Genomic DNA, 14,163 nt, shown 5'->3' on the forward strand with positions numbered 1-14,163 from the left:
AATACTCACAACCTGGAGCATACTGTAAATGAAAAGAGGAGAAAATACCAGGAACTAAGTGACGAAGTGAAAAGAATGTGGAACCTCGAAAAAGTAGTGACCATCCCGATAGTGTTGTCTTCCACAGGCATTATCCCACTCAATCTCCATGAAAGCCTGAAAACCCTTAATATAAGTAAAAATGTGTACATATTAATCCAAAAAGCTGTGATTTTGAACACAACTCGTATTGTGCGAAAATTCTTGAGCTAAAAGATGAGAATACTTGGTACCCACCCGTATCTCATCTGAAAAACCGGCATAAAGCCGAGTAGATGTATTAATCACCTTCAAATAATAATAATAATAATCAATTTTATTAATAAGGAATTCTGATGTAGGTGCCCATATAGAACATGCATATTCTAATTTAGATCGAACTAGGACTGTGTATAATGTACCTAATTATTGTGTCATAGTCAAAGAAAAATTTAGAGTGTCTCAGTTTAGGCCAAGGTTTTATTTGCGGCTTTTGTAATTTTGTCAATGTGCTAGTCAAACTTGAGGTTTTCTTGAAATAAAATTCCCAGATCTCTCTTAGTGTTTACCCTATTTAAGATTTTGTTATCTAAGGTGTAGTTATAAGTTATGTAGTTTTTCTTTCATGTAAATGTCATTATTTCACATTTTTGAGGATTGAATTTGAGGTGGTTATTCGCTAACCAGGTTCTTACTGCATCTAGATCTTGTTGAAGTAAGTGACAATCTAGAGGAGTGTTAATGCTTTTATACAGTTTGAAATCGTCGGCGAATAATAGATAATTTGAGTTTTCAATCGCTTCCCCTATCCCTATACCATCAATTAGGTACTACTGCAAAGAAAATACTGCTCAACTTGCTGCCTTGAATAACAGAGGATAACATAACCTGAATTGAATGGATGCCATGGGTTTTTACCTTTCATACTGTTGTGATCCCAACTGGATTTCAAGTTGAAGCTGTTTAACTTTCAGGGCCTGTTGTACAAACTCTTCACAAAACTCGATTTGCAACCGTTCTCTCCTGGATCTGTTGTTATTTTTCAACGTTCTCAGCTCTGTTTTTAACGCACTTCGTTCTTTGTTGTTACATCTCACTAGTTGTGACTGAAAATGAGAAAGCAAAATCAAATCAAATCATGAATCATTGTGGTAAAGCGGAGAGCTTTTTTACAACTTTGTGAGCTCACAGTATTACAACTCTTTCATTTACTCAATCATCATAGATTTATTATCGCTCGTCTCTTCGACTTGTAATGCCGCCACTGGTCACTACTCGATTAAAGTAGCTACTCATTTACTCAATCATCATAGATTTATTATCGCTCGTCTCTTCGACTTGTAATGCCGCCACTGGTCACTACTCGATTAAAGTAGCTACTCAATTGTCCTCACGAGGCTGAGTGCACCCCGAACTCCAAGCACAGAGCCGAAAAAACCTCTCGGCCCCGCCGGGAATCGAACCCGGACCTCCTGCGTGCAAGCCTAGTGTGATACCCACTCGGGGCCACGGAGGTTGCTGAAAATGAGAAAACATTTACAATCATGGAGAAATGATATGAATATGATGCACAGAATAACCACTTTGATTATCCGGAGAAACACCAGTTCTGTCCTAGAAACCAAAATCATCTGATTTGAATGGAGACACGAGTTCCGTCCCAACTCCCAACCCCAAAAAAGGTCATCCGACTTCCGTCCGCGGTACCTGAATTCAATCCTATTGGTACAATAGACAATACGAGTAGGTACCTGAGAGCAAAAAATAAATAAAAATAAGTGGAGGAACACCAGTTTGATCCGAAAAGCCCAAATCATCCGATTTCCGTACCAACCCCCCAAAAAACGTTATCCGAGTCGGTGTTTACTACTTGCGTAATGCGTACTGCAGTACTAGTTGCGTACTAAATTTTCAGGTAGACAGTACTACTTGCGTACTAAAGATGTACTACTTGCGTACTGGATAAACAAGCTGGGTCCGTCCCCGGGAAATTTTTAGCCCGTAGTTTATTCGATCGTGGTTAAAGAATTATTATTATTATCATAGGGAGAAGCACATCTTTATGAAAAAGACGGGTTTGATTCATGTTGAACGGGCATTGCCAAGTTCAGATGACATACTTTAGATAGATAGGTACCTAATAGAAAAAATGAAAGTGTCAACTAGTTGACCTATCTTTATGTAGAATATTATCACAATAAAGTCAACATATATTTACAATTTACAAAAAGAACTTTCACAAATGATCAACTTTTTGGGGATGATAGGGTTAGGTAGCACGCAATGAGAACTTTCACAAAAATGATCAACTTTCTAGGAATGATAGGGTTAGGTAGTACACATCAAGATCTTTCACAAATGGTCAATTTTTTGTGTGTTATTGGTTTGAGCATAGAGACATAGAGTTCTAATTTCTAAAACTAAAACATATAAAAAGGAGCGAAATTAGGAATAGGTACAGGGGAATATTCTTTCCCCCATTAAATGTTCCTGCGAATAAAAAAAAAAAAAAATCCCTCGACCTATGAAAAATAAATGAAAAAATCTGGTGTGAACATCACACGACTTTCTATTACATTTGCAGAATACGTAGGTATTTGAAAAGAAATAGAAAGTAAAATAACTGGTGTGAACATCACACGACTTTCTATTACATAAAGTCGGACAGTTCTAAAAGTTTCACCATTCGATTCCGCGTGAAAAATCACATGGGATCAACTATTCACTTGATTATTTGGTAACGGTTCACAAATAAAAGGGAAATTTGTTGACACAGGGGAGTTTAGAACCCGCAACTTCTCAACTGTAAGTCAGAGAGTGCTAAAAGTAGCACCATTCGATTCCGCGTGAAAAATTACATGGGATTGACTATTCACTTGCTTATTTGGTAACGGTTCACAAATAAAAGGGAAATTTGTCGACACAGGGAAGTATCGAACCCGCAACTTCTCAACCGTAAGTCAAACAGTACTAAAAGTAGCACCATTCGATTCGGCGTGAAAAATCACATTGATTAGAATATTCACATCCGAATGACCAAATGTTTTCGATGTCTCTTACCGTTTATACGAAATAAGGGTTAAGCAACAATGACTTTGGTTAACATCAGGATGGGTGACTATCCGATTTTTACCAAATTGTTACAGTCGCGTCCTTGGACCATACCGAGATAGCATACCAAATTTCATCGCTTTACGACAAACCCTTCTTGAGATATTTTGTTCACAACCTTTTCAACACTTTCCACGAAATGAGGGTTAAGCAACAATTACTTTGGTTAAAATATTCACATCCGAATGACCAAAAATGTTTTCGATGTCTCTTACCGTTTATACAAAATAAGGGTTAAGCAACAATGACTTTGGTTAATATCAGGATGGGTGACCATCCGATTTTTACCAAATTGTTACAGTCGCGTCCTTGAACCATACCGGGATAGCATACCAAATTTCATCGCCTTACGACAAACCGTTCTTGAGATATTTTGTTCACAACATTCTACTTTTTCCCATTTAAACCTGTAGTAACAAACGTACGTACATACGTACGTACGTACGTAACGTACAGACCATGGGCTAAAAACCACTTTTTGGAATCAGGGGACCCCAAAACGGATATTTCCACCCATTTCCCGATTTTGAAAATTTGGACCGATTGCAATACTTTCATTACTAGTATAGCTCCGCTATACTGTAGTAATAGAAAGTAAAAAAATCTGGTGTGAACATCACACGACTTTCTATTACATTAAGTCGGACAGTTCTAAAAGTTTCACCATTCGATTCCGCGTGAAAAATCACATGAGATTGACTATTCACTTGCTTATTTGGTAACGGTTCACAAATAAAAGAGAAATTTGTTGACACAGGGGAGTATCGAACCCGCAACTTCTCAAATGTAAGTCAGAGAGTGCTAAAAGTAGCACCATTCGATTCCCCGTGAAAAATCACATGGGATCAACTATTCACTTGCTTATTTGGTAACGGTTCACAAATAAAAGAGAAATTTGTTGACACAGGGGAGTATCGAACCCACAACTTCTCAACTGTAAGTCACCTATAAAATACCATTTAAATATGAATAAGAAAAAAAAAAAAAAAACAACAAACAAATTCATCTATTCCACGATTCTAAGCAATTTACAGATAGGTAGGTACACGTATACTCACAAGATGACGTTGTTTTCGTTTCGTTTCGGCTTCATACTGTTTCCTTTCCTCTTCATACTCATTCGCCAGACTGCGTTCGAGTAAGTTCATTTTCTTGTCGAATACAAAGTGAATATTGTTCAGAGTAATTGTGAACTCTTCTATTGTTTTGACATAACTCATGAGAACATGTTTCTCTATCAGAGTCACGGGAATAGGAACTTTAATCCGCGTGGCTCCTTCCACATGGATTGACCAAAAGGCGAGGGTACCTCTTATCGTACCTGTCACTAACATATCATTCCCTGGGGAAATTTTTATCTGAAACCGTACATACATAAGTAACCATTATCGTTCTATCCTATAGGACAGGTCGATGAACAAAGCCCCTCCACCAGACTCTATTGCTATACCTTTGGTTAGCCTTTATACCTTCCCAGTTTCCTTGTTTCTTCCCAACATCAAACTTGATAGTGTCTTCATAACGATATCTTTGTCTTCCCTTAGGTCTTGTACCTTCCATTTCCATATCATAAACTTTCTTAGGTAACCTCTCGTCATTCATCCTCATAACCGTGAACGTAAAAAATTAGGGTTGCCAACATAGTTGAAGCAGTTAGCTTGCGAGGGTAGCGCGTCTGCTTTATAAGGGCTAGGCCGCGGGTTTGATTCCTGCTCGGGGCGGAATTTATCCTAAACAGATAAGGTTCATTCTCGGAACGACTGTAGCGCGTCTGCTTTATAAGGGCTAGGCCGCGGGTTTGATTCCTGCTCCGGGCGGAATTTATCCTAAACAGATAAGGTTCATTCTCGGAACGACTGGCTTTGACGATGATGATGACGATGACGATGATGATGATGATGGTGATGATGACGGTGGTGACGGTGATGATGATGACGGTGGTGACGGTGATGACGGTGGTGACGGTAATGACGGTGGTGACGGTAGTGGCGGTGGTGACGGTGGTGCTGGTGACGGTGGTGATGGTGGTGAGATGGTGGTGACGGTGGTGATGGTGGTGATGGTGCTAGCCATATTATTATTATTATTATTATTATTATTATTATTATTATTATTCGATGACGATGACGATGACGATGATGATGATGATGATGATGATGATGATGATGATGATGATGATGATGAAGGGAGGGAGAGAGAGATAGAAGAAATAAGAAAAAGTTCCTTAAGGCTATAATTTTGACTCTGATTTTTTGAAAAAGGAAGGCCGCCCATTTTTTGGAAAGTAAGAGGTGAGGAGGAGGAGGTGGAGGGGGGGTTGGAGTTTTTTTTTGACTCTTTAAATCATCTCAAAATTTCCCGAAAAATGAGAGAGAAAACATAACTCTTCCCGTGGCTTCAAATTTTACTTCCTCTCCTCCTCTTTCTTCTTCTTCTTTTACTTTCATCAACTCTTTATCCTCTTAGTTCTCTCTTTCCCTCTTCTTCTTTTCCTTTTTTTGTCCTCCTACCTCTTTCTCCTCGTTCGCCTACTCCTACGTAATTATGTACCTACCTTTCTATCCTCGATTTTCTTCTCCCTCTCCTCTTCCTCCTTTTTTAGTCCGTCCTTCCTTTATTATTACGATAGTAATAAAAAAAAGGTAGGTATAGTGGACGGGCTATTGTATTCGCTTCGGTGTCGTCAGTCTGTCACTCTGTCTGTCCCCATAGAAGGACTTATCCAAACCTGGTCGACCTATTATATCAAATTAAAGGTCTTTTACCAGGAACACGAAAATGGTGGTGCAAATTTTGTCCAGAAAACCATAAAGCCAAAAAACCAAAAAAAAAAACTGGTTCTTGGGGGATTTTTTTCACATTTCCTCACACAAATGAGCTCTGATCTTGAAATTTGTCCCGACGACCTATGAACTCAAAGCGAGGAAGTTTTAGATAACACTTCAGTCGTTATTTTAAGACCGGTTTTAGCGTCACCTGTATGTTAAGTTACGCCGAGCAAGGCCAATAAATGTATGGGTGACTTAAACCTTATATTGGGAATAAAGGGAGAACGGGCTCTAGTCTTGATTTTAAATCATTATATGAAAGTAAAATCAAAAAATCAAATCAAGAATAATAATAATAAAAAACTGAATTTTAAACAAATTAGGTAGGTACATAGGTATTTCTTTAACCACGATCGAATAAACTACGGGCTAAAATATTCCCGGAGGGACGGGCCCACCTTGTTTTCTTTCCTCTCTTCTACTTTTTTTTTTCAACCACTTTGATATTTCTTTCCAATTTCCTTTATTGGCTCCTTCTTTTCTTTTTCTCTCATTCCCTATTCCTCTCCTTCTAGCTTCACGTCCCCTTCTTCTTCCCTCTATTACCTACAGCCATCCGAGTTCCGTCCGCGATACCTGAGATTGAACCTATACACCTGAGAGTAAAAAGTAAAAAAAAAGTAAATAAATAAGTATATAACGAACAGGAACAGGGTGACCAAAAATAACTGTATCTATACATATACATAAGTATAAAGGTATCTGTAATAGGTACCTTACATGATCATTAGTAATGTCATTCATTACTAATGATGGAATTCCGGATTTTCTGATTTTTCATCATCATTACTTGGAAATAATGACATTACTAATGATTGTGTAAGTGTGATGGTGGTGATGGTGGTGACGGTGGTGATGGTGGTGATGGTGGTGAGATGGTGGTGATATGGTGGTGACGGTGGTGATGGTGGTGAGATGGTGGTGATGGTGGTGAGATGGTGGTGATGATGGTGATGGTGGTGATGGTGGTGATGGTGATGATGGTGGTGAGATGGTGGTGATGGTGGTGACGGTGGTGATGGTGATGATGGTGGTGAGATGGTGGTGATGGTGGTGACGGTGGTGATGGTGGTGATGGTGGTGAGATGGTGGTGACGGTGGTGATGGTGGTAAGATGGTGGTGATGGTGGTGAGACGGAGGTGATGGTGGTGATGGTGATGGTGATGGTGATCATCATCATCATCATCATCATCATCATCATCATCATCATCATCATCATCATCATCATCATCATCAACATCACTGATAGAAAGTACATAAAATGTAGAGTGTTTAGGTATGATTGTTTTACCTCTGAGATATCTGTTCTGTGTGCGGGGTGCAGAGTTCTATTACGTGGTTCTTCTGAGGTTAGAGGGTTCATCACAGATAGTAACTTGCCATCATTCCCCCCGACAAATAGGAATCTGTCAGAATATGCCAAGCACACTGAGCTTATGTAGACGAACGACTGCCAAGCTAGAATGCGAGCTACCTAAGGAAATACGCGAGTAATTATAGAATTATACACTCTGGTCATAAAGTCCCCCCACGTTAATTTTTGAACGGATGAATTTAGAGGTAGGTCTCTAGGCTCGTACCTCTAGTTTTATTTTAATAGATAGAGGAGGTCCACCATCCACCTTGCAATAATTAGGGTAAACGATTTTTTTTTTTTTTTTTTACATAGGATCTTTAGATATGGTGGGGGAAGTTTAATACTAAAGTTGAGACCTCTAGAGTTGAGGGGAGAACTTTCTTAATTTTTGAACGGATGAATTTAGAGGTAGGTCTCTAGGCTCGTACCTCTAGTTCTATTTTAATAGATAGAGGAGGTCCACCATCCACCTTGCAATAATTAGGGTAAACGATTTTTTTTTTTTTTACATAGGATCTTTAGATATGGTGGGGGAAGTTTAATACTAAAGTTGAGACCTCTAGAGTTGAGGGGAGAACTTTTGGCGGCGGAAAAACCGCCAGAAAACGGCCGTAATTTCGCACTTTTTCCAGTTTTTCGCTAATAACTCCTAAACCGTGGGTCCTACGATTAAAATATACTTACACATGAAAATTACAGTACACAAAGTTTTCTACATGATGGTGTGGTCAAACTTTATTTTATGTCCAGTTAATGTGCTTTACAGCAGCCTGTATTTTGTGTACTTTTCAACGTAAAATTTGGTCCAAAATGGCCTTTTTCAAAGGCTTGTTAAAGGCCGAGAGCCCACAAAAAAGTTTTCTTACGAAGTGATTTTGAGTTTAGAGGCCAAGTGCGCATCATATGGCGTTGGAATTATTCGTGTACCTTTCCACGTAAATTAAGTTTTCTTACGAAGTGATTTTGAGTTTAGAGGCCAAGTGCGCATCATATGGCGTTGGAATTATTCGTGTACCTTTCCACGTAAATTTTGGCCCAATTGCGACTTTCCGGACGGCCGTAGCCGCCAAACGCCCCCCGTCCGAGGTGTAAGAAATAGTGTCACCGAGGGGGTTGATGGTCTCTAGCCATTAATAACTGGCCCGTCCCGAACAGCAGTCAACCATCATGAAGACCTGTTCTTTTCCTTTGAAGCATGATAAATAAATGGAAATAAACGGAAACTTAAATACCAATAAAATAATAAATAAATAAATGGAAACTTATAAAATAAATAAAATAAAATACGATGAACCCTTTGTAACCTCCAGCTAGCCAGGCTGATTAGGGTCCACAAGGATAATACGTATACCTCCATGGAACCTAAGTCGAGCGTATATATGTAAGGACTATTTCCCACAGCCACTAGGACATCTCTGCAGAAGGACAGGGCAATATCTACAAACTTCACATTCTCCAAGGTCAAACATTTTCTCCGGTCTTCTGTGCTTAATTTCCACTGGATTATTGACCCATCTGCGGCACAAGATACCAGGTAATCATCCTTGTAACTCCACGCCAATTTAGTTATCTGTAACCATAAACATATCACACACGAAAACCTTATCTACTGTTACTGTACATACAATGAATATCTACTGTTACTGTACATACAATGAATAGATCACACACGAAAACCTTATCTACTGTTACTGTACATACAATGAATAGATCACACACGAAAACCTTATCTACTGTTACTGTACATACAATGAATAGATCACACACGAAAACCTTATCTACTGTTACTGTACATACAATGTGTTCGCATTTACCCCCGCCTCACGGTGGTAAATGCGAACACATTTTTGGGGTAAACACGAACATAAATTCAACACCAAAAAATGAATAAAAACCAATAAAGATTGATTAAAAAAATAAATATAAATCAATAAAGATTGATCAATAAAGATACTTTTATAAAAAATTAAGTTCAATTTTTATTTGCAATCAAAATTTATTAAACAAAAAATCAAATTTTGGTAATAATTACCTACTTTTAACCCTTCACAATATAAAAATAGGTATGAGCAGAAAAAAATACTAACGGAAAAACAAGGAACATGTTATCGTAAGGTTATAATTATGTATAACCATTTGACACCCATCTTTCAAACTATTTAACGAAGGTACTTTTTACTTATTCATATTATAATACATAACGTTCACAAAAATTGACATTCAAAGTAGCTGTGTAGCCCTTTCAGAATAATTCTGGTGTTGGGCTAAAATTTATGGTATTTATTTAGTGTTGGGAATAATCGATTATGATAATCGATTAATCGATTATTATTGATAATCGTAATCGTAATCGATTATAAAAAATAATCTTTATTATATTAGATTACTGAATTGATAAATAATAAAGTAAAGTGAGGAGTGAAAAAGAAAAAAATAAATTGGAAATGAAATGAGAATATTAGATTACTGAATTGATAAATAATAAAGTAAAGTGAGGAGTGAAAAAGAAAAAAATAAATTGGAAATGAAATGAGATGAAAGAAAAAGTATGTTTTTAAGTTGGAAATCAGGAATGAAGATAAGAACAAAAGTGAGTGAGTATTGTCTTGGTGAGTTATTTTTGTCAAGGAAGAAGAAAGAGTGCAGGGAAGGGAGGGAGGTAAAAACAGGAATAGGAAATGACAAGGGAAATGAAATCGATGGGTAGAGAGTGGTCTTTTGTCTTGGTCTTACATTATTATTATCATCATCATCATCATCATCATCATCATCATCATCATCATCATCATCATCATCATCATCATCATCATCATCAACATCTATCATTATCATTATCATTATCATTATCATTATCATTATAATTGTTGTTGGTGAAATATCTTTTTGATACCTAACTAAGACTTTTGTAGTTTAGTCATTAAAAAAGCGGTCGAAATACTGGTAACACATCTTTCAAGGTAGGTATGTACCTACATATGTAAGTACAACATAGAGGTCGGTATAGGTAGGTACCCACTTCCACACTTCAGCTTCAGCTTGGGAACATTACTTACCTACTTATTACGTGTGCGACCTCATGCACACCCCGCGAAGCCCTGGGAGCGCGAAGCTATCTTTCAAGGTAGGTATGTACCTACATATGTAAGTACAACATAGAGGTCGGTATAGGTAGGTACCCACTTCCATACTTCAGCTTCAGCTTGGGAACATTACTTACCTACTTATTACGTGTGCGACCTCATGCACACCCCGCGAAGCCCTGGGAGCGCGAAGCGCGACCCTATGCACAACCCCGCGAAGCCCCCGTGAGCGCGCAGCGCGACCCCCCTGGGTGGCCCAGGGGGGTCAACTTTAAAATCTTCTATAGGGTAAGTGTACCCTTTATTCGCCCACCTAAAAAACGTACCATTTATTGGCCCACCTGCACACATTTATTTTTCTAATTTTTGTTTTTATTACTACAATTTTTGAATAGCACTGGTTCGATAGTAGTCTTTAAGCCCTTTCTTTTGATCTTGAGTTAAGAGTAGATAGAACAGAATATCTTGTTTGTCCTATTCGAACTGTGGAAAGGGATCTAAAAAGTCCCTTTATTTTAGCAGTCTAAATAGGGTCTTATGTGTCCCCCCATGCCCATATATTATGTCATGTCCCCATATAATAATGTCAAAAATGGGAGTAAAGGGACTTTTTAGTCCTATTCCAGCAGGATAAACAAGGTTCTACCTAGGTATATTCTTTTCTATTACGTAAATCAATTCTTGTTCAAGGGGTCAAATTGAAGATGCTGATACACTAGTTATTTCCCCTCCAGATTTTCCTAAGCTAAAATCCCTTTCAAAGGGATCAAATTCCTGTAAAATTTAAAGGAGATTAGGTAATAGGCCGGGCGGTGCTGCGAACTCTTGACGTTCGCGCGCCTCCCGGCGCACTTGATAGGTATGTTGACTTTAGCCTGTTTTATTCACTTTTTAGCATTCTACCTACGTACCTACCTACACATTCAACCATCAGTATTTTGTTAAGACCGAGTTCCTATCCGCCATCATTCTTTATTTTAGACGGATGATTACAATGAATCAGGTTGCATGCTCTACTGGTCAAGGGTGAAAGGAAAACATCTCGACTACTTTTCTATTTCTTCATATCCTGCTCGAAGACTCAAGTGCTTCAAAACGCGGTAAGAAGAAGGGGAGGTGATGTGCTTCTATGTCAAAATGTCAAACATAATGAGCTACCTACCTACTTGGACAATTGTAAGTGTCCTTGAATCATAGGTATTCTTATTGTCATAAAAAAATTCACTCGATTACTTTCCTTCCTATAGGTTTAAAGGATAAGGAAAGTAAAAAAGTCACTACCCTAACAACATCGATGTTTGGGAAATCGTAGGGTACCTAATGGTAGTGTTCGTTGGGAAATGGTTGGGATGCCGACAATGTCCCATGGGTTCCATGCTCTACTGGTCAAGGGTGAAAGGAAAACATCTTGACTACTTTTCTATTTCTTCATATCCTGCTCGAAGACTCAAGAGCTTCAAAACGCGGTAAGAGGAAGGGGAGGTGATGTGCTTTTATGTCAAAATGTCAAACATAATGAGGTACCTACTTGGACAATTGTAAGTGTCCTTGAAGCATAAATATTCTTATTGTCATAAAAAAATTCACTCGATTACATTACTTTCCTTCCTATAGGTTTAAAGTTAAAGGATAAGGAAAGTAACAAGCGGGGCCCGTCCCTCCGGGAATTTTTCGATCTAGGTTAAAGAAAATCAGTATTTATGTACCTACCTACCTACCTATTTTATTTAATATTCAGTTTATTACTACTCTTGATTTGATTTTTTGATTTTACTTTCATGTAATGATTTAAAATCAAGACTATAGAGCCCGTTCTCCCTTGATTCCCAATATAATGTTTAGGTCACCCATCCATTTATTGGCCTTCCTCGGCGTAGCTTAACATAGGTAAATATAGGAACCCCCTACTTGTGGTACATCATGTCAAAGGTCTTAAAAAACGTAGGTAGTACTTTGGTACAAGTTCGATCTAGATCCGACTGAATTCCGACAACCAGGGCCGGAGGTATGGCCTATTCAAATTTTCATTTTTCCATTTTCTCCCGTCAATAGGGGAAGCACCAAAAGTGAGAAATTCATAATAATTCGTAAAAAATGGGTTCCAGGACTTTTCAAACACTCTGTGTATACAAAATGTGAGAAGTTATTCATTAGGACATTTTATTTTATAAATATTGAAGAAAATGTGAAAAAAATCCCCCAAAAACCAGTTTTTTTGGTTTTTTGGCTTTATGGTTTTCTGGACAAAATTTGCACCACCATTTTCTCCCGTCAATAGGGGAAGCACCAAAAGTGAGAAATTCATATTAATTCGTAAAAAAATGGGTTCCAGGACTTTTCAAACACTCTGTGTATACAAAATGTGAGAAGTTATTCATTAGGACATTTTATTTTATAAATATTGTGAAAGTACCTATGTATTTCCTTGGGGAAATAAACTCGAAAGTCCTGTTGAGAACACGAACTTGCTTACCCGAGATGTATTCCCACTGAGTACGTGGACAGGTTCAAAATAAATATTATCCAAAACCAAAACATCCAGATTATTGACCAAGGCAACATAAGAACCAGTCACGCTGAACCTGATTCTTGAACAAGGCATCAGATCAAATGATCTCTTCATAGTGAGAGTTTTGTATCGGAGCATGCAAAAGTTGACTTTGTGAGAAAATCCAATATACAAGTAGAAACCTGTGGAAGGAAAAGTATCCGACTCTTTTTCATCTTCAACATCCTTGCTGCCAAGCTCGCTTAAAATTCCTCATCTAGTTGGAAAAATATCAGGTAATATCCTCCCTTAATTTCTGTTGTATCTTGTATCCCTAACACAACTCGAAAATTCCCGAAGAAAGGACATAATCCCCAAAAGTGGAAACCTGGAAACAGTACTTGAGCGCTCGTGGCAGCAAGAGTGGTGGCGCCATTACGTCCAAATCTCCAAATCAGTTTCTCTTTGCATTTTTTTTTTTTTACTATTTAACGAAGGTACTTTTTACTTATCTAAAATATATACAGCCCCTTGTGTAACTGACTCACTCACTGACTGACTGACTGACTGACTCACTCACTCATACTAATTCTAACCCACTTCTAGATGAGCTAGGAAGATGCGGTTTTCACCATTAGATTCCTAATTTTTTGTACATACTGGGAAAAATCGGAAACTCCCGAAATTCCAAACCATTCCCGAGATATTGACATTTTTTAATCCCCCCATAAGAAATACACGGGGAACAGAGTTTGAGGCCAGCAAAACTTTTCCTACGTTTAATATTTTCTCTCGCTTTTAGTTTTCAGTTTTCATTTCTTCGAAACAAGAATCAGGGACGATATTAGTTTTCAGGGGCGAAGCCAAGGGAGCGCGAAGCGCGACCTAATGCACACCCTGCGAAGCCCCGGGAGCGCGCAGCGCGACCGTAAACAAGGGAGCGCGAAGCGCGACCCATTTATAACTCGGCGAAGCCCCGGGAGCGCGCAGCGCGACCACATGCACAACCCCGCGAAGCCCCTGGGAGCGCGCAGCGCGACCGTAAACAGGGGAGCGCGAAGCGCGACCCCATGCTCAACTCCGCGAAGCCCCGGGAGCGCGCAGCGCGACCGTAAACAAGGGAGCGCGAAGCGCGACCACATGCGCAACCCCGCGAAGCCCCCGGGAGCGCGCAGCGCGACCGTAAACAAGGGAGCGCGAAGCGCGACCGAATGCACAACCCCGCGAAGCCCCCCGGAGCGCGCAGCGCGACCGTAAACAAGGGAGCGCGAAGCGCGACC

General features: G+C 39.0%; 1 protein-coding gene across 6 annotated transcripts in view; it reads right to left on the reverse strand.

Moving 5' to 3' along the window:
- LOC103518530 (cilia- and flagella-associated protein 57-like) overlaps nucleotides 1–14,163 on the reverse strand; it is a 39,236-nt gene that overhangs the window by 18,076 nt on the left and 6,997 nt on the right. For 3 of the 6 annotated variants that reach the window (XM_026830292.1, XM_008483606.3, XM_026830295.1), the window contains exons 2-6: nucleotides 12,869–13,086; nucleotides 8,667–8,885; nucleotides 7,250–7,432; nucleotides 4,188–4,487; nucleotides 937–1,124 (exon numbers count right to left, since the gene is read on the reverse strand). In XM_026830292.1, coding sequence (XP_026686093.1) covers nucleotides 937–1,124; nucleotides 4,188–4,487; nucleotides 7,250–7,432; nucleotides 8,667–8,885; nucleotides 12,869–13,086 — 1,108 coding nt within the window. The remainder of the gene's footprint in view (nucleotides 1–936; nucleotides 1,125–4,187; nucleotides 4,488–7,249; nucleotides 7,433–8,666; nucleotides 8,886–12,868; nucleotides 13,087–14,163) is intronic. The other 3 variants (XM_026830294.1, XM_026830293.1, XM_026830296.1) reach the window with 3 other exon arrangements.

This window comes from Diaphorina citri, unplaced genomic scaffold, assembly GCF_000475195.1.
Source record: "Diaphorina citri unplaced genomic scaffold, Diaci psyllid genome assembly version 1.1 scaffold2231, whole genome shotgun sequence".
Taxonomy (NCBI): Eukaryota; Metazoa; Arthropoda; class Insecta; order Hemiptera; family Psyllidae; genus Diaphorina; species Diaphorina citri.